The sequence below is a fragment of the Cucurbita maxima genome, unplaced genomic scaffold, assembly GCF_002738345.1.
Source record: "Cucurbita maxima cultivar Rimu unplaced genomic scaffold, Cmax_1.0 Cma_Scf00016, whole genome shotgun sequence".
NCBI lineage: Eukaryota > Viridiplantae > Streptophyta > Magnoliopsida > Cucurbitales > Cucurbitaceae > Cucurbita > Cucurbita maxima.
In genome coordinates, this window is record NW_019272032.1 from 695,611 (window position 1) to 717,774 (window position 22,164).

Genomic DNA, 22,164 nt, shown 5'->3' on the forward strand with positions numbered 1-22,164 from the left:
TTTTTTTTTTTTTTTTTTTGCAGAAATTTTATGTGACGGTGCATTGAGGATATCCCATTAACAGATGAGGCGATAACGGCGGCACGCTGAAAATCCCCTTCCCATCATTGTCCCAAACCGGCGCCCAACAAGACGGCGTTAGAGGACAAATGGCCGCCGGAACTCCGATTTCATTTGTTTCCGACGACTCCTCCTCCTTCTTCACAAACTTATTCTCCATTTCCCCAACCTCACTCTCCCTCCTCCTTTTCCGGCCAACAGCTGCCGTGGACGGCGGCTCATCTGCTTCCTTTCCAGCCTCAAGAGGAAAATTCAAAATCGCCTTACTTCCTCTCATCTTAAAAGCAGCTCTGTCATAAGCTTTGGCAGCTTCAATTGCGGTATCGTAAGTTCCAAGCCAAACACGAGCTCCACGTTTGTTAGGGTCCCGAATCTCCGCTGCAAACTTCCCCCATGGCCGCCGGCGAACCCCCCTGTAATGCTGACTCAGACCCACATCGGATTTTACATCAGAAGATGTCGTAACCGTCGCCGTCGCTGCCGCAGGGGATTGGACAGAGTGGGTCTTGGGTGGAATCATGACGTTGAGAGAGGGACGGCGGTGACCGATCTTTGAAGGGGCAGCGGGGATTTGAGGTGTGAGTCCATTATTGTTGATGAAATCGAGATTTGAAGCGAAGGCTTCAATGGAGTTGAAGTCGCTGAGAAGGTGTTGTCTGATGAAATCTAAGGTCGAAGCGTCGTCGCCGGAAGCCATTGACGAAGTTCAAATTTGAAGAAGAAGAAGACGAAGAAGAAGAATTTTTTGAGTGGAAAATCTGGAGTGAGGAAGGAGAGTTTATAAAGGGATTCAGAAAGGGGGCTCCTGAGAAGACTCTGAGAAGGGGAGAGGAAATGATGAACCAGGGGTAAAATGGTATTTTCATGCGGGGTCCATGCCTGATGTGTGATTTCGGGGGAGCTTCTTACGATTTTAATTCAGCGAGAAAATCGTCTTTTTAGTCCAAAGTTTTCAGTATATTTATTAAGTCTTTTATATTCATATTTTATATTTTTTTAGTTTGTTTTTATTTGATTTTAAAATATTATATTTTTAATTTTATTTTAACTTCATTTATTCTTGTGGAGATAGAAGATGAAATTTCCAATCTTTTTTCGTTTATTATTCCCTTAAAAAATAAAAAATAGTTATTTTTAAATTGTTCAGTCTCTGATATAACTTTTATTAAATAAATTTTAAAAAAGAAATCATACTAAATATATCCTACCAACTTAATTTCTAACATTAATTTTAATATTACAGTCTACCACTTTTTTTTTAACTTAAATATTATAATGGGTTAAAATTAACTAATTTATTTTTTAATAAAAAAACATGTATATATTAAAGGAAGGGGTAGGGTAAGGAATTGGATTCCCGTCTTTGGTCCAATTTATCTAATCGGTAAAAAATGTTTTCCACTCCATTTCCCATTTACCGTCTAAATAGGAAATTTCCTCTTCATTTCGAGTGGATCCTTGCAGTAAAATGAACATCTCTCTTTCATTTCTCGTCTAATAGAATCTCCTCTTCCCTTAGAGCGGATCCCTGTAGATAAAATTGACATATCTACCTTTACCTTTGAATAATGAATGCTAACTTCCAATTAATTAATTATAATGTAATTTTTTTAATTAATTTTAATAATTATAAATAATAATAATAATAACTAATTTAATTATAATATTAATAGAAAACTAATACAAATAATTAAAAATGGATCAAAATTAAAAAGTACAAAGTTATATTTTGAAATTTAAGTATCAAACAACCAATTCGATATAATTTATTTTAAAAAAATCTCCATAATAATTTATTTTAATATTACTCTCTTAACTTTACTATCTTTTTAAATTTTTTTCTTTTTATTAATTTTTTCTCTTAAAAATCTATCTCTTCACCTCTAACTTTCTTTTCATTTTTCTCTAATTAACATTTTTTTCTGAATTATAAATAATATTCTCTCTAAATATTTTTTTTTTCTATGTTTAACTTTCACATTTATATTTATGCTCTAAATTTTTATTTTAATGTTTCCATAAAAATACGTGTAAGCATATCTTCATCAATTAATTTTCTATTCAAGAAAAAAAAATTATTAAACAAATATGATTTTGAAATCATTTTATTGGTCCAAGTTTCATCACGAACATAAGAGTACGTTTCAATTATCGTTGAACAATTATCTTTTTAACATTTTGTTGGATTATGAAAGTCCCACATCGGCTAATTTAGGGAATGATCATAGGTTTATAAGTGAGGAATACTAACTCCATTGGTATGAAGCATTTTGGGAAGCCCAAAGCAAGTCATGAGAGTTTATGCTCAAAGTGGATAATATCATACTATTGTGGAGAGTCGTGTTCGTCTAACACATTAAATTTATAAGTACGCTAAATTCTTAACACCATCATTTAGATAAAATCAAAGCCCGTAATCTTTGAAATGGTATTACCAACGACTTAAAAAATAACCCATTTAACCTATAATTTTTTTAAACATTTGTTTTGATATTTTAATGGGACTATATTTTGATGTATGAATACTTGTTTATTATCATTTTCGACTTTTATTATTTTTAAAACTATTATTTTTAATTTTTAAAATTATACCGACACTTCAACTCAAAACTCTTCAACAACTAGAAATGATATTGAGTGAGTTACGTTCAAATTGATATTATCTTTTAAGAAAATATAAATAATAAATTAGAATTTAAAATTTTATTAATAACTAAGAATTTTTATTATTTTTAAAACTATTATTTTTAATTTTTAAAATTATACCGACACTTCAACTCAAAACTCTTCAACAACTAGAAATGGTATTGAGTGAGTTACGTTCAAATTGATATTATCTTTTAAGAAAATATAAATAATAAATTAGAATTTAAAATTTTATTAATAACGAAGAATATTATAAACATTTTGTTATTTAATTTGGGTGCAACCAACCAAGGCCATGACTTAATCCAATTTGCTATACAGATTGTAAAGTTAAACAACTTGGTTCCCTTTACAAAAAGCCATCAATAATGCAACCTAACCTATGCCCATTTCATAAGCTTTATCGACCGTATTAAATAATAATTATTATTAAAAAAAACTTAGGATAACAAAAATAAATAATTATTGAGCCAAGAGGGACAACATTTGAAAATGATGGCATCAACCCCTCCATTCATTATTTAAATAGCAATATTAAATTAAATAATAGCTAATAGTTATGATGTTCGGGATTGGTTAGGGTTTCAGCATTTTTTAAACATAATTTAATTGTTCGAGTACTCTTATTAAATAATAATGAAACTACCAAACTTATCATAAATAATTTCCATAATTTACTTGAATATTTATTTATTTTTAAATATTTAATTAAAAGTTTAATATAAAATTTAAAAAATTACTTTCTAGATAATAAATAATTATATTTAAAATATGAGATTACATGGTCGGCTCAAAACTTGGCGGCCTCCAGAAGGTTGGAGTATTTAAATTATAAAGTAACTCTAATTCTCAAATGTGTACGAATTTTGTCCCATTATGATAAATATTATTCCACCTTACATTTAAAATTCAATTCATTCTAGAAACAATTTGAAATTTCTAGCGCTTCCAAAAACTTTATATTATAATATATGGTTGTTTATTTGGTCACAATAATGGAAAGTTATTCAATATCCTTAATTTTTATTCATACCTTATTCTAATTCATGCAATAAATTATTATTGTCCTAATATTATTATTTTTTATATAAATTTTCATTTTTTTCGTTCACTTAAAAGGTGTCGTATCAACGTCGAACTTGTTTATACTATAATGTATAAATATGATAAGAAAATAATTATATTATTATTTAGTAGAATAAAGGTTGGGTGGGTTGAATTTTTTTTGGACTAACTCGAAATTTGACTCGACTAATTTGAATAGAGTTTACAACCCAATCGAGCTCTCATTTTGAGTTGGATTAGGTTGAGATGTCTGATTCTTTTAATTTATTTAAAAAATATTATTTATCTGCGTCCATGTTAAAGTAATAATTAAAATTTTATAAAATTCAAATATCAAATATTTATAAATAAAAAATATTACATTTTAAAATTAGGGTTGAGTTGTAATTCTATTTTTTTTCTTTATTATAAAATATTATATATATATATATATATATATATATATATATATATAAAAGAGTAAAAAATATATAAGGATGAGTAGGAGTAAATTATTAAAATAAAAAAAATAAAAAAATCAAATTGAGAATAACCTAATAAGTGAGTGGTCATTAGATAAATTGAACTAAGTACAAACCCAAAAAATAATTTCGTATTTATTTAATTTAAGAAAAAGTAAAATATTTATAAATAAATAAAAAAAAAAAGGAAAATTTCAAAGATAATTAAATTTATATGATTAAATTAAAATTGAAATTAGTATAAATAAAAAAAGGCTAAAAAATCAGCCCACGTGGTGTGTGTTAAAGCCCAGCCCATAAGCCCACTTTGTAAAATAAAATAAAAAGGAATTAAAAGAAAGAGAAAAGCCTTATTATTTCTACCTTCTATGCTCAACGCCATTTAATATTTATTCTTCTTTACGGCGTCTCCTCCTCCGTTTCATCAGCTGACTGTCGCCGCCGTCTCTCTCCCGTTGACTGCTGCCGTCGCCGTCGTCTTTCTTCCTTTCGTGCCGCTGCAGCACTATTCCATTGTTGTTACTGGTATTCTCCCATTCATCATCTATGTCTTTCTTCTTACTACGCACGATTACAACCTCTCTAATGAAAGAATGGAGTTGTTTGTTTATTTTATTGTTTCTTTAATAACAATATGCGAATAGCAACGAAAGTAGAAACAGCCTTTCTGCAAATTAGGATGTGGTTTGTGATTGACTGTTCTGATTCGGACATGAATTAGTCATCGAATTCTCTTTTAATTTCTAGCTTGATTCATTGGAAGAAAAACTTCAACCTTATATAAACATAGGAAGAGAGGAATAGTTGGCTGTTAAAATGAAATTACAAAAGGAAATCCCATCTAATTATACAATATACTTCAATAAAGATGGGAAGAAAGTGTCATTTGAAATTATCAAAATATATTTCAATTCATGCTACATTGAAGAAGAATGAAGCCTCATTGATATAAATTTTGGGTGGATTACAATTTAGAGTTACGATGTTTCATTTACCTATTAAATTTAGGTTACATTTACATTATGGTTAATTTTAGTCATAAGTATTTACGCCTTTAATAGTTTCATTTTGAGGCTATATAAAACATGTAGGTTTATTTGGAAGGAGACTTGGAAAATATAGTAAAAGAAACATTTTTCTTTATCCAATGACTAAGTTTCTTTGCAATTCTATGTAATTTAAGTTGCATGTAGCATCATACAAGCTTGAGATGATCAATATTACTTGTGGAGTGTTTCGAATCTCAAACAAGTGTTTTTGTCTTGAGATATTTGATCAACATGAATCATTCAAACTAGACATGATCGATCTTGCTTGTGAAGTGATTCGAATCTCAAACAAGTGTTCTTGCTTTGAGATATTCGATCAATAGGGTAATCCAAATCTTACTCTTCTTGTATTGATTCCTTCTCAAGAAGGATTACGAAAAACTGTTCCAATTGGCCATAAGATTAGTAGAGCTATAATTACAAAAGAGGCTCTCAATTTGCATTGAAGAGATAGAAAAGTGATGGAAGTAATAAGAGAGTGAGTCTTGTTCCTTATCCAAGAAGATACGAGTTTCGCTCCATCCGAAATGATCATAAGAAGGTCTGGATAAAATTCAGTGAAAGATCCTTCTCTTCCTTGAACGGATGGCCAACAAACAAGACGGGATGAAGGTCCCTGACACCAAGGGGGAAGATAACCTGCCAACCAAAAGCTTGGAGAATACAGTCCCATAAGAATCTGACCTGTTTGCACCACATAAAAAGATGATTTTGAGTTCCCACACCACTTTTGCAGAGAACCAAGGAGAATGCCTTTGAAAGCTTGTCAAATGTATTGAGGCACTTATGGCTCAGTTCTGAACTGAAAAACTAAACCTTTTTGGAATGATGTCCTTTCCCAGCGAAGGGTATAGGTCCTTGTAAGCAGAACCTCCTCTTGAAGAAGAGCATTATTATGAGATTTTGATGAAAAGGCTCTTTGCCTCTCCAAATTCTCATAATTTGGAATAACCACCTCAGGACCCTCATTAAGGCAAGCCCAGTCCTCAATTTCTCTATCCGTCAAGTGTCTTCTAGAGTGGATAGTCCCAGATGTTATTTGAGTTTTCCACATATCAGCTACAGTGCCTTCCCTTTTCTGGGTAATAGCAAAAAGGGAGGGAAATCTGATATATATGGTTTTTATTTGCATTTTTTAAATTAAGCTAATTGGGCCAACTCTTTGAAAATTTTAGATACAAGATTGTTGTTCGTTATTGGTGAAGTTGCATGACATTTAAGGATTGAGGCTCTAAAACTGTACCAAACGGAATCAATTTACACTCTCTTCTGATATATATGTATTGAACTCATTGTAAACCCTAATTTTGAGTGCTTTCTTGTTGCAGAAACAATGAGTCTACGGCTATTTGATGGGAGCGATTCTAACGACGACAACTCAAAGAAATTAATCAGGATTATGCAAAAAAAGTTTGAGCATAATAAGAAGCGAGAGGATCTTCAGCGCTTAGAGGAACTAAAGAAGAAAGTTCTAATTGAAGACTCTGAATCTGAAAGCTCAGAATCTGAAACATCTTCCTCGGAGGAAGAAGAAGAAGACAGCAAAAAATTTAGGAAGGACCTGGAGTTCTTCAATGCATTAATCAAGGTCAAGAAGCAGGATCCGACCCTTAAACAGAAAGATGCCAAGCTTTTCGATTCAGATGATGACAACCATGAAAGACAGTGATGACATCAATAGTAGTTTAACAGAGAAGAAGAAAAGCAGTATGTACTTGAAAGATGTGATAGCGAAACATTTTATTGAAGAGGGCCCCGAATTTGATGATGAGAGGACTAAAAACATGGAGATTTATGATAAGGAGCAGGAAGAGATACGCAAGGTATTCTTTGAGGCAGCAGAAGTGCAAGATGATGAAGATGGTGAGGAAGAGTTGTTAAAAGTGAAGGAGCGATGATGATGGTGAGGAATAGGGGAAGACAAAGCTTGCTTATTGGATGTCAAAGATTTAGATGAGGATTTTGATCCAGAAGAGTATGACAAGATGATGAAGGTGGCTTTTGGTGAAGAATATTACGAGAAAGCGGACGATGCTCCTGAGTTCGGAAGTGATATGGATAATGAAGGTGATGATGATATCAAGAAACCTGATTTTGAAAAAGAGGACGAGTTGCTTGGATTGCCAAAAGGGTGGGCGTCATCTGAGTCGGGCGGGCTTCTTAGCAGCTAAGGAAAGGAGTTTAGAACATAAAATTGATAGTGATCTGAGTAATGAGGATAATGAAGAAGAGGGTGAAGAACATGGCAGTGAGGATGAACAAGGCAAAAAGGAAGAGGAATCGGAAACTATCTTTGTACACAAGCTAAAGAAGCCATGATGGAGGAATATTATAAATTGGATTTTGAGGATACAATTGGAGACTTGAAGACGTGGTTTAAGTACGCCAAAATACGACCTAATCGTTATGGATTGAGTACTGCTGAAATCATGGCATTGGATGACAATGAGTTGAATCAGTTTGTTTCTATGAAAAAGCTGGCCTCTTACAAGGATGAATGGAAGATGCCGAATAGTACTAGACAGCGCCTGAAAATGAGGACTAAGGAACTCCTAAGAGGCAAACAATTGGGTAAACAGAAAGGCAGCGTGACGAAGAGGATGAAGAACAGCTCCGACATGCACATTGTGGATAACAATGAGAATGACAAAGTACAGATTGAGGATTCAAATGGCGATAAGGGATATTTATCGAGGAAAGCCAGGAGAAAACAGCGACAAGCTGAATAGAAATTGTCAGATGCTCGGCTCCAGGGATACGTCAAGATGATCTCGAAACCTAAGAGGAAAACAAAACACTAATCATTGGAAATTAATTGCCGTGCTTTAGCAGGTGATTCTTCTTTTTAGTCATTAATGAGATAACTTCTGTGTTTTATTTCTTACATCTTCACTCCTTGCGGTGTCTTGTTATAGCAAACAAAGTACTGCAGGTTGGTTTTTTACTTTCATTATTTTGAGTCGCATTTAATTCTTTGGGATAAGACCTATTCATATACAACTTGTTATATTGTTAAAGATGGAATCTAAAAGCTTTGGTTTAGTAGAACTTGTGCTCAAACTCTTACTATTTGTAATCTTGTCATTAACCCTTCCAGGCAAACTTCATTAGCCATTCTAAGGTCTCTGAGTTTTGGAGATGGCAAAATCACAAAAAAGAACGGACCGTTTTCAGACAATGACTGGAAATCTGCGAAGGAAAGATCAGGCGGCCTTCTTCCCCATTGAGGTCAGTTTATATGCACTTCATGACAATAATTGGCTTCCCAGAATGTTATCAGAACTGCTTTGTTATCATTGTTTTTTCATATGAAATAATGGGTATTTCAGTAAAAGAAGCAAAGAAACTTGGACTTGCAAGGAGGCTCTGAAACCAGTTTCGATCACGAAGAACACAGTTTGAAGCTCACATTTCCCCCTCAAATGTGCAGGAAACAAACATAAAATCCTGGCATGATATCAACTATTTCCATTGCTTACATGTAAAAGAAAATGTTTTTGAGTAGTTGGCCTCTTAGTTAGGTGTATAAATTATCTTTAGATTTGGATAAATGTTGTGATTCTGATTAATTTTATAACATAAATTTTATTATAATTGTCTAATTATTAAGTGCAAGTTTGTAGCTTAAAATTATTTAACACGCAATTATGAGCCATCTCAACTTAAATAAATAGAAGAATAATCATCTGTAGAAGGCGTCTACACATGCGCTGTTACGCAGAACGCCTGTTCCAACACCGTAAGAGAACTGAAAATTTGAAGGAAAACCAGAAGGACGACTCTGGAAACCATAAAATTTGTGAGCATTTATTCTTCTTATTGCTTCCTTCTTACTCTTCTTTTACTTCCCTTCATTTCGGAATCGGTATAGAAAGAATCGTTAATCTACTACGTCTTTGTTTCTAATGTTTTTTTTACTACTTTAAAGGGTCAATTGCATATTATAAATTCTGTTACATTGTCTTGGGTGAAGTGATGTAACTTAGATGTGCATTTGATCGGTTGAACTTCGACTTCTGGGTGTTATGTTTGAAAGCTTTTTATCTGTTCATCACTAGGTTTTGATGGTTTGGGTGTTGTATTAGTTGAATTTTGTATGATTTATTGGTTGGTTTATGGGCCATTTTCAGATGACGCTTTGAAGTAAAAATGCTGTGTTATTAAACAATTTTGCTACTAATTTAATAGGTTTTGATGAAGAAAGTTTGATACCTTATTTTTCAGTTTATTCGGAAGCTTTGGCCTATAATTTATCAGACAAGATGGAAGCTGATGAACTATATCTTGATCTCCTAGCACTGAGGCAACTCTACTTCTTTCTCTTAAAATGCTGTTTGCGGGATGCAAATTCAGAACTTGTAAGCCTCTGTGAGATAGAACTGTCTGGGTGTGCTTTCTAGTTGAATATTTACCCATTGTAGCTTTGGTTTTATTGTCAAAGCAGGTGGTGGGTGCAAGGGCAAAGATTTTATTGAAGCATTTGCTCGATGATGCCACTACTGGACTTCTCGAGTTTCACTCGAAGGTTTGTATTCCATTCTGCATAAAAACTTCGGTAAAACAAAACAACAATTCATAGTGACATGCATCCCTATTTGAGTTTGTACAGACTCTGGCGTTTTACAACTTTCTACGCAAAGATGATAAACAGACAAAGCCACTGGACGAGAAAGTTGCTGAATGGATGGAACATAATCAAACTGCAAGAAGGATGGCAAATCCAGAGAAGATTGAACACAAACCCCGAAGGGACAGAGCTTCAGCGTCAAATGTTGCCGCTAATGACTTATCAAGTGGCATCAATTCAGCACTCAGAAGAATTGAACTCCATATTTTATCCCTGCAACGTTATACAAGAAGCCATATCAGTGAAACTAAATTAGCTTACTATGGGCAGTCTGTTAATCAAGGGAATGAGTCATTCAACCAGCAAAAAGTTAAGCCGATGGTGGCAAACCATTGTTCCAAGTTCGTGAATGGATTCAGAATACCTCTAACTCAAGACAAGGACGAGGCCATGAAACAGCACGAACTTGTGCTTCCACCGACTCTGATGGATAAATCAGGATGTCCAGAAGGATCCAAAGCAACTGCCAGGCGCGCTATGAAACTGAATCGAACTTGGATACAAGAAAAGAGGAGCAAGAATTCTCGTGGTCGTATTGTAATGAAGCCAACTTTGTGGCATCATCCCTCCAGAGAAGTAAGAAAGGAACAGACTCATCATAACAGAAGACATCTGGCGGCTCAGCAAGAATCAGAATTCACAAACTCAGAATCAGCTTCTTGTTCTAGTCCGGCAACACTACAAACCAGTGAAAGTGAAACCACTGATGATTCTTCTTCACCAGATAACCAATCCAGTCCAACGGCAACTGGTTCAGAGGCAAGTAGCCAGTACGGAAACAGCAGTAGCAACATTACAAGAAAAGCATTCAAATTCAGCCATGGGAAGAAAGAGTCCAATGGAGCAGTAGGACGGTTCAAGAGTTTAAGAAACAAACTGGGCCTTATCTTCCACCACCACCAGCACCATCAACACCACCATCACCATCATCATCACGGTCATAACTCCATGTGGAAGCAAGTAAGAACGGTGTTCCATCGTACAGATAAGAAAGAACTAACAAGTAAAGAAGAAAAAACTGGGAAGCTAAGGAAAACAACAATCAGAAGTGTGTCTCGGAATAACCAAGTTGGGAAGTTTCAAGCACTTCCTGAAGGGCTTCGAAGCCATGTATGGAAATCGAAAGCCATGAAGAAGAAAGAGCAAAGAGGGCTAAACTGTGGGAAGAAGTTGCATTGGTGGAAAATGATTCGACGCCGCCGTGGAGTGAAGTTCCCCAATAAAGGACGTGTGAAAATAGGGTATGTAAACAGAAAACCAGATGTTAAGTTAATTTAATTTTTGTGGGACATTTTTAAGTTTTTGAAACCCAAAATGGGATTTTTACCCTTCTGGGGTGCGCTTATATGAAAGATAAATAATATTTCTCGGAAAAAGAATTAAATTGACAAGAAAAGAACAGAGGCAGAGTTAGTCGGCCACCTAAAACATTGAGTTGTCCATGGACAAAGCCACTTCACATTCATGCAATGAGAAGCTTTTCACCACGTACCACTTTTCCCACCCTATATAATCAAACTCCCTTTATCACTCTTCTTCTTCAACCAAAACCCATATATTTTTTAATGGCGGAATCTCGTAATTCTCAGCACTACAAAGCCCGACAGACAAAGGATGAATTACCCCGCTCCCACAAAATCGTCAAGGCCATTACCGCAGCCACAACTGGCGGCTCCCTCCTCGCCCTCTCCGGCCTCACAATGACTGGTACAGTCATTGCTCTAGCCATCGCCACACCGCTGTTTGTCATATTCAGTCCAGTTCTCGTCCCGGCGGCAATAACTGTCTCACTTTTGATCATGGGGTTCTTGATATCTGGTGGATTCGGCATCGCTGCGGCGGTTGTTTCGTGGTGGTTTTTCAGGTACGTGGCTGGGAAAAGGCAAGATGCTGACAATGATTTGCCCGGAAAAAAATCGTATAAGTCTGGCGGCAAGGGGATACAAGTTGAAGGTTGAAAGTAAAGATTTGGTAGGTAATGTTCGAACAAAAAGTGTTTAGATGGTTGAGAAGATAAGGGGGTGGTGGTAACGATTAAAGTCAGTGGCTGTTGGATAATGTAATTTGAGGTTGGCCTAAATGTTCGATGAATAAAATAAACCTTCGATTAAATAACGATATAAATGCAGAGCTTAGCTTCATATCAGAAAGTCATTAGTAAGATAGAAATAAACCTTGTTATTCGAAACTACAAATCGTGTGGAGTGGCTCTAACAAGTTAATTTCAGTTCATGCTTTGCTTATTTCATTAGAAAGATAGAAATGTGTTATAATTATCATCGTCGTCATCAGAAAGGAAATTTGTTCTCATCCACAGCATGGCTTTACTGTGTAGGAAGGTGTCCTAAGATTATTCCTCATTTCATCACTTGATGGACATTAACACTTCAGGAGACAATAAGATAGGTAAATCAGACATCAAAAGTTTTCAAAACTGCGATTGGGAAATTTAAATTTTTTGAAGAAAAACTGGGAAAGAGAATAGCAATACTCAGAAGGCAATGGTGACTATTAGGTTCGATTCTGCCAGCAGACTCTCTTCAATGAATTTCAGAAGAGGGAGCTTTTTTATCCTCATTGTAAGCCTTCACTCTCCCCAAAAGCATGAGAAAGAACACAAAACAAAAAACAGGAAATCTTTAAAATAAGTCAACCAGATGGCTCAGTTTCGAGATTAATCGACACGCAAGATTCCAAATAGAAACCTGCATTCCGGTCTGTAGAGCTTGATCTTTCATGAAATCATCATAAAAAACGTGAAATACATCCATCGCTGGATCTCAAAAAAACTCACAAACCGAAAACGATCTATCAAGCATCAAAACATACGGGAGAACATATGAATCAAAAGCTATATTCTACCCTAAACGAAAAGAACTCGATCTCTCAAAAACAGCGGCGGATAATCTAGACTTTGTTAAAGTAATTAAGAAACGATAAAAATGAAGAACATCCGAAGGCGAAGCACGATTGGCTAGGGTATAGCTGCTATCACCGCCAAGTTAAAGAAGACGAGTACCAAGGGAAGAGAGAACCGATGATGACAACTTAAAGCAGCTTTGTGAGTTTAAATAGTGGTAGAATTAGGGCTTCTGTTCCCGGACTTTCCGGATTCAGGTGTTGGGCTCTATTCAGGATAAAAGCCCAATTCGGATTCTAGGTTCGGCCCAAAATCAATTTATTCATTTGTGTTTTATTTTCTTTTTTCTTTTTAAAAATTAAATATCTTAAATAAAATATATTTGCTCTCCCGGTTTAAAAAATTAATAAATGAAAGTAGAGTGCAAGGATGGGTATGAATTTAATTTCTAACCATCATCGTGTCACTCATCTCATCTCATCACATCAGCACATCTCAAACATTTATCTATTCGAGTTCTCATCGAGGTATAAATTCTCTCATGTCATTTACACTCTATACCAGATAATAGGTGTATATACCAACTGTCACGGTCGGACATTATCAATTATACGTTGATATGCTCACGACAAATTTTAAGGGAAAATCGACCCATGTGTCACTCTTATCATCATAACATTCATCCATCAAAGTTCTCATCAGGGCATAAATTCTATCGTGTACACGTCATGTTATTTAGTCTCCATACCAAATAGCAGGTGCATATACCAACCGTCATGGTCGTACATTTTCAATCGTGCATTGACACATTCGTGACATGACAACTTCTAGTGTGAAGGCTTCAAAACGAACTTCTTTAGATATATTTTGCATTCATTATGTTTTTCCATTAAAGAAAAAAAAAATAGTGTATTAGTATTTCAAATTCTTAAACCCCATTTAAAAAGTAATTATATTCTTAGAAATAAATTAAAATGATCAAATTCCAATCCTAATTGCTTATCAAGCAGCCCCAAGAAATCAAATCATCAAACAGTTCATATACAAGAGGCCTTAACAAAAACAAAAATTCAGAAGAAAACTTTCCTGGGAAAATTTTTCTGTCAAGAAAATGAAGATGAGATTCAGCTATGCCCAAGCTCTTTTCCTGGCAGCAAGATCTATGGTTTTTATCTCATCAATTTTAGCAGCTACAATAAAATCATTCATACTCAAACCTCCTGCAAATTCAAAATCCCAAAATTACTGACCTTAAAACTCATAGATTTCTGTATGAAAACTCAATGAATCAAGTTAATATAAGATGGTGGTTGAAAGAGGGAGAAGAATGAGTACCGATGGCTGAAGTCCAGAGCTCTGCCGTAACTTGATTCGGCTGATCCAAGTGAATATCTGGAAAATGGTTAGCGTCATCAACAGCGTTGGAGATTCTATTAATCAACTCCACACAGCATTTGAAATCCCTCAATTTCCACAAGCATCGGAGTTTGAATTGGCCTCTTCCATTATCCACCAATCTCCACCCCACGACCTATATGAAATTTCATCAACAATCGAACAATCGAACAATCGGACAATCAAAAAATCAGATATGATTACCTTCTTCAAGAGTTTTTGGGCTTCATCTTCGGGCATTGGAGCCTGCAGGGATGAAATTGGAACGCACTGTTGCTGAGAAAGAGCTAGGGCTCGGACATTGGGGATTAGAATCTTGTGCTCTGTATTGGAAAATCCAATCACCTTATCGCCAAAGTTGCTCTCGATTTCCGCCGGGAACGGGTCTCTGGCGCCGAAGTCGCCGTCGCCTACGACGGCGGCTCTGATTGTAGCCGGACGGAGTTTGCGGCGGAGGAGGGTGGTGGATGGTGACGGTGGGAGAGAGAAACGGGAGTGGGGACGGGGGAGACGGAGGAGAGGGAAGTTGGCGGTTGGGGTTGTGGCCATGGTTGATGGATAAGGACACAGTTCCAGAAGCGACCACCAATGGCTCTGGGCCTTTGGGTTCCTTTTATTTGCTTTATGGCTCTAGTGGATAGGATTTTATGGGAACCACAAACTTGTATGCAGAATAATAAAATATATAAATAATTAATTTAAAACAAAATGAGGTTCTATAGGACTCTCCACAATGTTATGATATTATCCGATATCTTCTGTATTTGAAGGTAAACTCAAGACCGAAACTTGCTACACTTTGTTGCTTACTCACTGTTGCTGCTACTCGAAAATGGTTCACCCATCAGTTGGATGTTCAAAATGCCTTTCTCCATGGTAATCTAGACGAGGAAGTTTATATGTCTTTACCACCAGGTCTTCGCCGACAGGGGGAGAATACAATATGTCGGCTCCATAAATCTCTTTATGGATTAAAACAGGCTTCTCGCAATTGGTTCTCCATACAAAATGCAGGCTACACTCAGTCCAAAGCAGACTACTCTTTCACTGCAGTTCTAATATATATTGATGATATTCTGTTGACAAGCAATGATCTCAAAGAAATGCAATATCTCAAGACTAGTTTACTCCAGAAACCACATTGGGAGGCAGCTCTTCGAGTTCTGAGGTACATCAAAGGCACTCCTGGTCAAGAACTCCTACTGCCATCTGAAAAACAATTTAAGATTACAAGCATATTGCGATTCTGACTGAGGTGGATTTTTTTAAGATTACAAGCATATTGCTATTCTGACTGGGGTGGTTGTCGAACTTCCAGACGGTCTATTTCTGGGTTCTGCAGACTAATGTGTCCAGATCATCAGCAGAAGCCGAGTATCGAGCTATGGCAAATACTTGTTTAGAGTTAACTTGGTTAAAATACATTCTTCAAGACTTGAATGTTCCACTGTCCGAACCAGCATTATTATATTGTGATAATCAAGCAGCATTACATGTAGCAGCCAATCCAGTTTTTCACGAATGTACGAAACACATTGAAATAGATTGTCATATAGTTCGAGAAAAGTTACAAGCTGGAATCATCAAACCGTGTTATATTTCGACAAAAATGCAATTGACAGATGTTTTTACTAAAGCTCTGGGAAGACAACAATTTGACCTTTTGAAGGACAAGTTGGGTGACAAGTTGGGTGTGATCAGGACAAGTTGGGTGTGATCGACATACACTCTCCAACTTGAGGGGAGTATTAAGAGGATATGTGTTCTTAACATCTTTTCCAATTCTATTTTCTATTTCTATTTCTTAACATCTTTAATGCTATGTGTTCTATTGCGTTTCTTCTGATTTTCCATCCGGTTAAATCATTTTTCCCGATTCTGTTTTCGAACCTCGCGTTACCGGCAGTGAACAGCCATTTTTTTCGAACCTTGTGGACTAAATTAGAGTTCTCTTACCAGTGATTTACATGGTAGTTTTCTGGCATTTGATTGTTTGGACGAAAGCAGTGGATGATGAAGCAATTTCTAATAATCCAACACTTGATCTGAGATAATGTATTCATTATCTGCTGATGCTACTCCTAGCTTCTGAATCTACATTCCTTGATCTTTCTATCCATCTTTCTCTACGTTTTTATGCTTAAGATGATTTTGGTACACGCTTAGTTCTTGATCTATGCAGTCCCACAGTTTTTCTGGATTCCTATGCTTTGTTTACTAGATTTAGGCAAAGAAACCTGATGCTAACTAAGAGATTTAATCTCAAAGAAACCTGAGCATCACCAAACAGACTCATGGTCGTGATTTCACTGTTGGTACAAATCCTGAGAAAAAAAATTATGTTCCTTGCCCATAGACATCTCTGGTTCTAAACAATCAAATTTTGCGTCACGATGAACATTGAAAGAGCTACTGATAGCAACACTGTTAAACAGTTAAGCCAATGCCTTGCCCATTTACTCAAACCAATAATTGAATAAAAATCTAAATCTTCTATTGATAATTTGTATCCCAGGCTTTCCTAAAGCAACAAACATCACCTTCTACAAATTTCTTCTTCTATGTTCTATGGCATTGCAAAGACGATGCAATGAATCAGATAACCTACAACATCCAACGTCCGAATCTAGTTTTCCCTCCTTTTCTCAGTCCAATCAGTATTATTAAGTTGCACTGTTTCCAATATATTCTTAATTGTTTCAAAAGTTTCTTCCAATTAGTCTTTGTTTGCTTCTCTATTTCATATTTTCTCTGACCCAGAAGTTATAAAAAAGGGGGGGAAATATTGAACGTCATATCAACCGTCAGAAATTGGTATACATTGATTTATAGGTGGCCACAGAACCAAATTGAATACACAAGGTGACTGGAAATATCTTTTAGATCTTCAACAATCAGTTCCAAATTTTGTTCTTTAAATTATCAAGATTGTTGTGATGATGAACTAAATTCTCCGACACCACAATTGTTAAAACAAAATTACAATTTTTCAAGTTCTTGAATATATGGAGTAAAATTCTTCAATGAGTCGATCTTTGCTTGAACTAGCAACAGAGGAATTCATGGTGAAAAGACACAAATAGCTTCATAATGACAAATAGGAGTTGAAAATATTAATACATCCGACTAAAATGGTCACTTCAAGGAACTCTGCATGGACGCATAAAATCCTTAAATGAAGTTTGAGAATAGGATTGTTGACCGTCCTCTTCAATGGTCTTGCACATAGCAATTAAGATGATTAAATCATCGTAGTTAAAGAAACAAATTAAAATTTATATACCGATACGTAGTAATGAAACAACAGACGTATATGTTACAGATCAAAATCTAGTTCTCTTCAATACGTTTTTGTTACTGAAACCTAATGTCTAAATGAAAAAAATGGATTGAACAACATTAACTCATTTAAATAGAAGAAGAGTGACAAAAATTGACTATTAAAAGAATGTTGAAATTAAAAAGCTTCGAGACAAGAAACAATGATGGAGATTAAAAAAAAAACTGAAATAGTATTTAAACCAGTATTTAACACGATGAAGCATTACTTTCTTGTAAGTAGTTGAAGCTTCATCCTTGAATTCATACGAATTGCAGATGCAAACGCAGTTTGAACAAAATGAAGATAACGAATATCTTATTCGATATTAGCATCTCTAAGAAAAAAAATGGAATGAAATTTCATCAGTGTAACAAAACTCAGGAACACAGTTAACGCGCAGCCATAGTGTAGAAAAACAGAGCAAATAAAAGTGAAAACGAAATTATCGGAATCCAAATCAGGCCTCAAGCAGATTGTTCACAATCATTAAGATTATCAGACAATGTAGGCAAATCAAGATATCAGTCATCACCGGCCTGATTCAGGAAAAAAAACGAAAAGACAACAAACCGAATCGTGAAAATTGGCGAGTGAAGAGATCGCTCAGTTCAGCGGGGTATTCGACACGCAAAGCCCTCTCACTCTTTCAAAAAGAGGAAAGGACTCTGCAATCCGGTCTGTTGAGCTTGAATTTTACTGAGTCGTCACTGCGATCTCCTTCACTGCCTAATTTTCAACGAAAGCAAAAATGAAATTACAGAGATAGGGTTGAGAGAGAAGAACAGATTGGATCGAAATCGAAGACACTTTGGCAATGAGGGCGTCGTGTGATTGAGGATTTATATAGTGCAGATTAGGGCTTCCCCTTCCCAGTTTTGTATAAAAATACGAAAATAGCCCGCTCCTCGCTCGTGTTACAACGGTAGCGAGAATTTTATGGACTATTCGGGAAAAAAAAAAAAAATATAGGTATATTAATAAAATATATATATATAGAAATATTAATAATTTTTTTTTAATTTTTAATTTCAATAATATCATTAATTTTTTAAAAAATTAAAAAATATCGTTATAATGAAAGATGTTGATATTTTATTTAAAAAAATAATTTTAGTTAATATCTAGTTTTAAAAGAGTTCCAATAATATTTTTTAAAAAAATAGTTTTGAATTTTAAAAAATGTTTAAAAATATTTTTTTAAAAGTGGTATATTTTTAATTTGTTTTTAAAACCAACTCTTTTTAAAAAAATTTAAAATACGCTCATTATTTGTACATGAAAATAATATTAGCCAATAAATTAAAAAGATGGATAATCTATGAGGAGTAAATAGATTATTTATATCCATATATTGATAATAATAATTTTTTATATATTTTTTATAAAAAGTTAAGGATTTAATATTATTTTTAAAATTTAAGAATATATCGAAAATAAAATATTAATAGTTTCAATAAAAATATTTTAAAAATTTTAAAAGTATTATTAAAAATTTTGAAATTTTATTAATTTAATAAAAAAATATATCAATTTTCACTTTTATCATATATTTCCTTCTAAATTCCAATTTCATTGACTAAAACAATAAATAAACAACAATATAAAATTCTCAAGAAATTAATTTTAATATAAAAACTAAATTTCGCACAAACCCATAAATCAAAACTTCACTAAAAAATGATTAATCAATCCAAAATAATCTTCAAATAAACATTAATTTTAACAAAAAATTCCCAAAAAAATGGTATATTATTATTGATGAATACAGTAAAATTCAACCATCAAGAACAGCACAACAACAAAGATCTTCCAAGTCCCCCATAATTAGTTTCAAAGCCCAGCAGTGAACGGCACGCCAGTTGCCGGCAGCCATGACTTCCCGGCGATGAAGCTCCCGACGGTAAACTTGGAAGCTTCGGCGGCGCTTGTTATCACTCTGTAACCCTTCCACTTCACTCGCTTAGCAGTGGACGAACCAGGCCCAAAGTTCTTGAACTCTCCATAATAGAGCGTATTCAGGGCAAAGTCCCCACTCCATTCCAGCCATCCTGCAGGGTTCACCAAGCTATCCATGAAGCACTGCAAGTAAACCGTCCGGGAGTACTCCCTCCATGGCCTCCCCAGGTAGGTTCTCACCGAGCTTAGCACCGGTTGGAGGTCGGCCGTGGCCATCACTCTCGAGTTGTGGATTGAGATTCCGGTGTTCTGATTTGGGTCTGATCGGCCTTGCGCTGTTACCACGCATTGCTGACCTGACATTGGTTTTCTCGCGTAGATCATGCAGTTTTGGAGTACCACGGCTGCGTTGCCGAAGATGAAGTCGACTGTGCCGTAAATGTAGCATTCTCTATAGAACTGTCTTTGGGAGTGGACGTAGAGAGTGTCTTGATATCCCTCGAAGCTGCAGCGGTAGAAGACGGAGAGATCCGAGCCTGATCGGAGGGCTACTGCTTGGTGGTTTTCGGGTCCGGCCGTGTTGCGGAAGGTGATGCCACGAGCAATGAATCCTTCCCCAGTAACAGCTGAACAAAGACAAATTTTGCAACAATTTATTTGTTAAAAATCACGACTCTTCGTAGTGGTATGAAATTGTCCACTTTAAGCATAAACTCACAAGTTACAAAAATTTATAACAATTTATTTGTTAGAAATCATGACTATTCATGATAGTACGATATTGTCTACTTTGAACATAAGTTCATAGGTGAACAAAGTCTCAAAATTTACAATAATTTATTTGTTAGAAACCATGACTCTTCACAATGGTATGATATTGTTCACTTTGATCATAAGCTCATAGTGGACAAAGTTTCAAAATTTACAATAATTTATTTGTTAGAAATCACGACTCTCTACAATTATATGATATTGTCCACTTTGAGTATAGTTTCAAAATTTATAATAATTCATTGGTTAGAAATCACGACTTTCTATAATTGTATGATATTGTCCACTTTAAGTATAAGTTCACAGCTGAACAAAGTCACAAAATTTACACCAATTTATTTGTTAGACATCACCACTCTCACAATTTTATATTATTGTTCACTTTAAACCTAAATTTTCATGGCTTCGTTGCTCTGGGCTTACCCACAAGGTCTCGTATTATTGTAGATATATTTTTTATTTATAAACTCATGATCATTCGTTAAATTAGTCAATATAGTAATGTCAAACTGACTCCCAACAACTTTCAACACTAATTTCGGGTTTAGTTGGGTGAGTGAGAGACAAAGGAGAGAGGGAAGAAACGTACCGACGGTGGCTGAGTTGAACGTTGTGGAGCCGCCGCCGACACTCCTACTCCCAGTAATAATGGTATATTTCAACCCATCTCCGACGAGCATCAAATTCTTGACCTTATTCCCAATCACAACATTCTCCTTATAAACCCCTTTCTTAACATGTATCACAAATCTCCCACTCCCTTTCCTCTTCGCCGCCGCATCCACCGCGGCCTGCACCGTCTTATAATTCCCAGACCCATCAAGCGCCACAACCAAGTCCGCCTTAGGAACCGCCGCCTGCAGCAGCCGCCGTTCACCAGCCTTAACCCACGTAGGAAAGCCACCATGATAACCCGTCTCCGTCTCAGAGCAGTTATTCATAGCCAAACTATTCCTAATCAACTTAGTCACATTGTTACTCCTCGAAAGAAAAGGAAAAACGACGTCGTAATCCTTAATATTAAGGTCAACGAATCCGGCACGACATGTCTCAAGATTAGTCAACGCGGAGCTGAGCCAGGTTTGGATGTCGAAATCGGAGCAGTAGTTGTCGGAGAAAGTTCGGTTGAGGTGGAGGATGGTGTCTTGGTAAAGCTCCAAGCAGTCGGCCCACGCGCCTTTTTCCTTTGGGGTGCGGCATTTCTGGGCGTGGCGCTTGGTGAGCGTCTCGGCTGTGAGGGCCCTTTCCATGGCGATTTTGAAGGCGGTTTTTTTGAACTCGGCCAGATTTTTTGGGTTGAATTTGGCTTTGAAGAAGCTCTTGCAGACGTCGGGGTATGGGGTTTGGCTGCACCATAAATCCTTGGCGTTAGGGGCTGAGAAAGATGGGGAAATTGATAGCAAAATGGTGAAGGAAATTACAAGGATGGGAAAATGGAGGTTTTGAGCCATTTTTTGGTCGTTGGTTGTGTTCTTGAGTGATGGGTTTTGGGGTGTTTTTATAGGGGGATTAAGTGTAGGAGACAGCTTGGATTGGGCTGGTTTTTATGTGTTTTTTTCAAAATGGTAGTAATCTATGGGGATGTTGTGTTCGAGTTTGAAAGATTATTATAAAATGAATCCAAAAAATTAAAAAAGTATTGTTTTGAATTAGTCATTAGTCATTAGTTGTATATGAATGATTTAAACTTTGTAGCTCGTAAATATATTGTGCCTCTCATCGCTCATTAGATTTGAAAATATATGGACTAAATTTATAACAGCCCAAGCCTACTAAACCTACTGGGTCGTCGTTTACGTAGTCAACCTCATGGTTTTAAAACGTGTCAATTAGGGAGAGGTTTCCAAACCCTTATAACACCCCCTTGAGAGCTCAATCACACTACCCAGTGTCTAGCTTTGATATCATTTGTAATAGCTCAAGTTCACTACTAATTGATATTGTTCGCTTCGACTTATAACGTATCGACGTCACCCTCACGATTTTAAAACATATCAGATAAGAAGAGGTTT

General features: G+C 35.6%; 4 protein-coding genes and 3 non-coding genes across 10 annotated transcripts in view; 2 read left to right on the forward strand and 5 right to left on the reverse strand.

The window, feature by feature from the left end:
* LOC111491358 (ethylene-responsive transcription factor ERF105-like) overlaps window positions 1-837 on the reverse strand; it is a 1,203-nt gene extending 366 nt beyond the window's left edge. Inside the window, exon 1 of one of the 2 annotated variants that reach the window (XM_023140264.1) lies at window positions 20-837. In XM_023140264.1, coding sequence (XP_022996032.1) covers window positions 29-757 — 729 coding nt within the window. In that variant the 5' untranslated portion in view covers window positions 758-837 and the 3' untranslated portion in view covers window positions 20-28. Of the gene's footprint in view, window positions 1-14 lie in introns of both variants that reach the window. The other variant, XM_023140263.1, reaches the window with a different exon arrangement.
* Window positions 838-7,190: 6,353 nt separating this feature from the next.
* On the forward strand, window positions 7,191-11,206 carry LOC111491355. Of its 3 annotated transcripts, none has more exons than XM_023140258.1 (6): window positions 7,191-8,213; window positions 8,379-8,509; window positions 8,611-9,080; window positions 9,506-9,639; window positions 9,726-9,806; window positions 9,891-11,206. In XM_023140258.1, the coding sequence occupies exons 3-6, from the start codon at window positions 8,987-8,989 to the stop codon at window positions 11,184-11,186; spliced, it is 1,605 nt and encodes a 534-aa protein (XP_022996026.1). In that variant the 5' UTR covers window positions 7,191-8,213; window positions 8,379-8,509; window positions 8,611-8,986; the 3' UTR covers window positions 11,187-11,206. The 3 variants fall into 3 exon arrangements, with proteins under 3 accessions (XP_022996026.1, XP_022996025.1, XP_022996027.1); XM_023140257.1 differs by having other exon boundaries at window positions 7,191-8,113; XM_023140259.1 differs by lacking the exons at window positions 7,191-8,213; window positions 8,379-8,509; window positions 8,611-9,080 and adding an exon at window positions 9,112-9,155.
* Window positions 11,207-13,726: 2,520 nt separating this feature from the next.
* Window positions 13,727-14,783, reverse strand: LOC111491359 (putative pterin-4-alpha-carbinolamine dehydratase). Its single transcript, XM_023140265.1, has 3 exons — window positions 14,368-14,783; window positions 14,104-14,299; window positions 13,727-13,988 (listed from the first exon to the last, which is right to left on the reverse strand). The coding sequence occupies exons 1-3, from the start codon at window positions 14,710-14,712 to the stop codon at window positions 13,897-13,899; spliced, it is 633 nt and encodes a 210-aa protein (XP_022996033.1). The 5' UTR covers window positions 14,713-14,783; the 3' UTR covers window positions 13,727-13,896.
* A 1,387-nt stretch (window positions 14,784-16,170) lies between these two features.
* LOC111491668 lies at window positions 16,171-16,261 on the forward strand. Its single transcript, XR_002719734.1, has one exon. It is a non-coding gene; the product is annotated as a small nucleolar RNA snoR31 (small nucleolar RNA).
* A 1,681-nt stretch (window positions 16,262-17,942) lies between these two features.
* LOC111491672 lies at window positions 17,943-18,025 on the reverse strand. Its single transcript, XR_002719738.1, has one exon. It is a non-coding gene; the product is annotated as a small nucleolar RNA SNORD34 (small nucleolar RNA).
* A 57-nt stretch (window positions 18,026-18,082) lies between these two features.
* On the reverse strand, window positions 18,083-18,200 carry LOC111491666. Its single transcript, XR_002719732.1, has one exon. It is a non-coding gene; the product is annotated as a small nucleolar RNA Z107/R87 (small nucleolar RNA).
* A 1,015-nt stretch (window positions 18,201-19,215) lies between these two features.
* LOC111491356 (pectinesterase-like) lies at window positions 19,216-21,644 on the reverse strand. Its single transcript, XM_023140260.1, has 2 exons — window positions 20,742-21,644; window positions 19,216-20,007 (listed from the first exon to the last, which is right to left on the reverse strand). The coding sequence occupies exons 1-2, from the start codon at window positions 21,601-21,603 to the stop codon at window positions 19,316-19,318; spliced, it is 1,554 nt and encodes a 517-aa protein (XP_022996028.1). The 5' UTR covers window positions 21,604-21,644; the 3' UTR covers window positions 19,216-19,315.
* Between the last annotated feature and the right edge of the window lie 520 nt (window positions 21,645-22,164).

What these genes read in the sequence shown, in the direction of transcription:
- LOC111491355 (XM_023140258.1), top strand. Translation starts at nt 8,987, where the DNA reads ATGCGCTGTTACGCAGAACGCCTGTTCCAACACCGTAAGAGAACTGAA. An exon ending in CTCTGGAAACCATAAAATTT is followed by an intron (nt 9,081 to 9,505) that starts GTGAGCATTTAT and finishes CTTATTTTTCAG; the next exon opens with TTTATTCGGAAGCTTTGGCC. An exon ending in GGGATGCAAATTCAGAACTT is followed by an intron (nt 9,640 to 9,725) that starts GTAAGCCTCTGT and finishes TTGTCAAAGCAG; the next exon opens with GTGGTGGGTGCAAGGGCAAA.
- LOC111491356 (XM_023140260.1), bottom strand. Translation starts at nt 21,603, where the DNA reads ATGGCTCAAAACCTCCATTTTCCCATCCTTGTAATTTCCTTCACCATT. An exon ending in GTTCAACTCAGCCACCGTCG is followed by an intron (nt 20,008 to 20,741) that starts GTACGTTTCTTC and finishes GTCTTTGTTCAG; the next exon opens with CTGTTACTGGGGAAGGATTC.
- LOC111491359 (XM_023140265.1), bottom strand. Translation starts at nt 14,712, where the DNA reads ATGGCCACAACCCCAACCGCCAACTTCCCTCTCCTCCGTCTCCCCCGT. An exon ending in CCCAAAAACTCTTGAAGAAG is followed by an intron (nt 14,300 to 14,367) that starts GTAATCATATCT and finishes AATTTCATATAG; the next exon opens with GTCGTGGGGTGGAGATTGGT. An exon ending in GCTCTGGACTTCAGCCATCG is followed by an intron (nt 13,989 to 14,103) that starts GTACTCATTCTT and finishes TTGAATTTGCAG; the next exon opens with GAGGTTTGAGTATGAATGAT.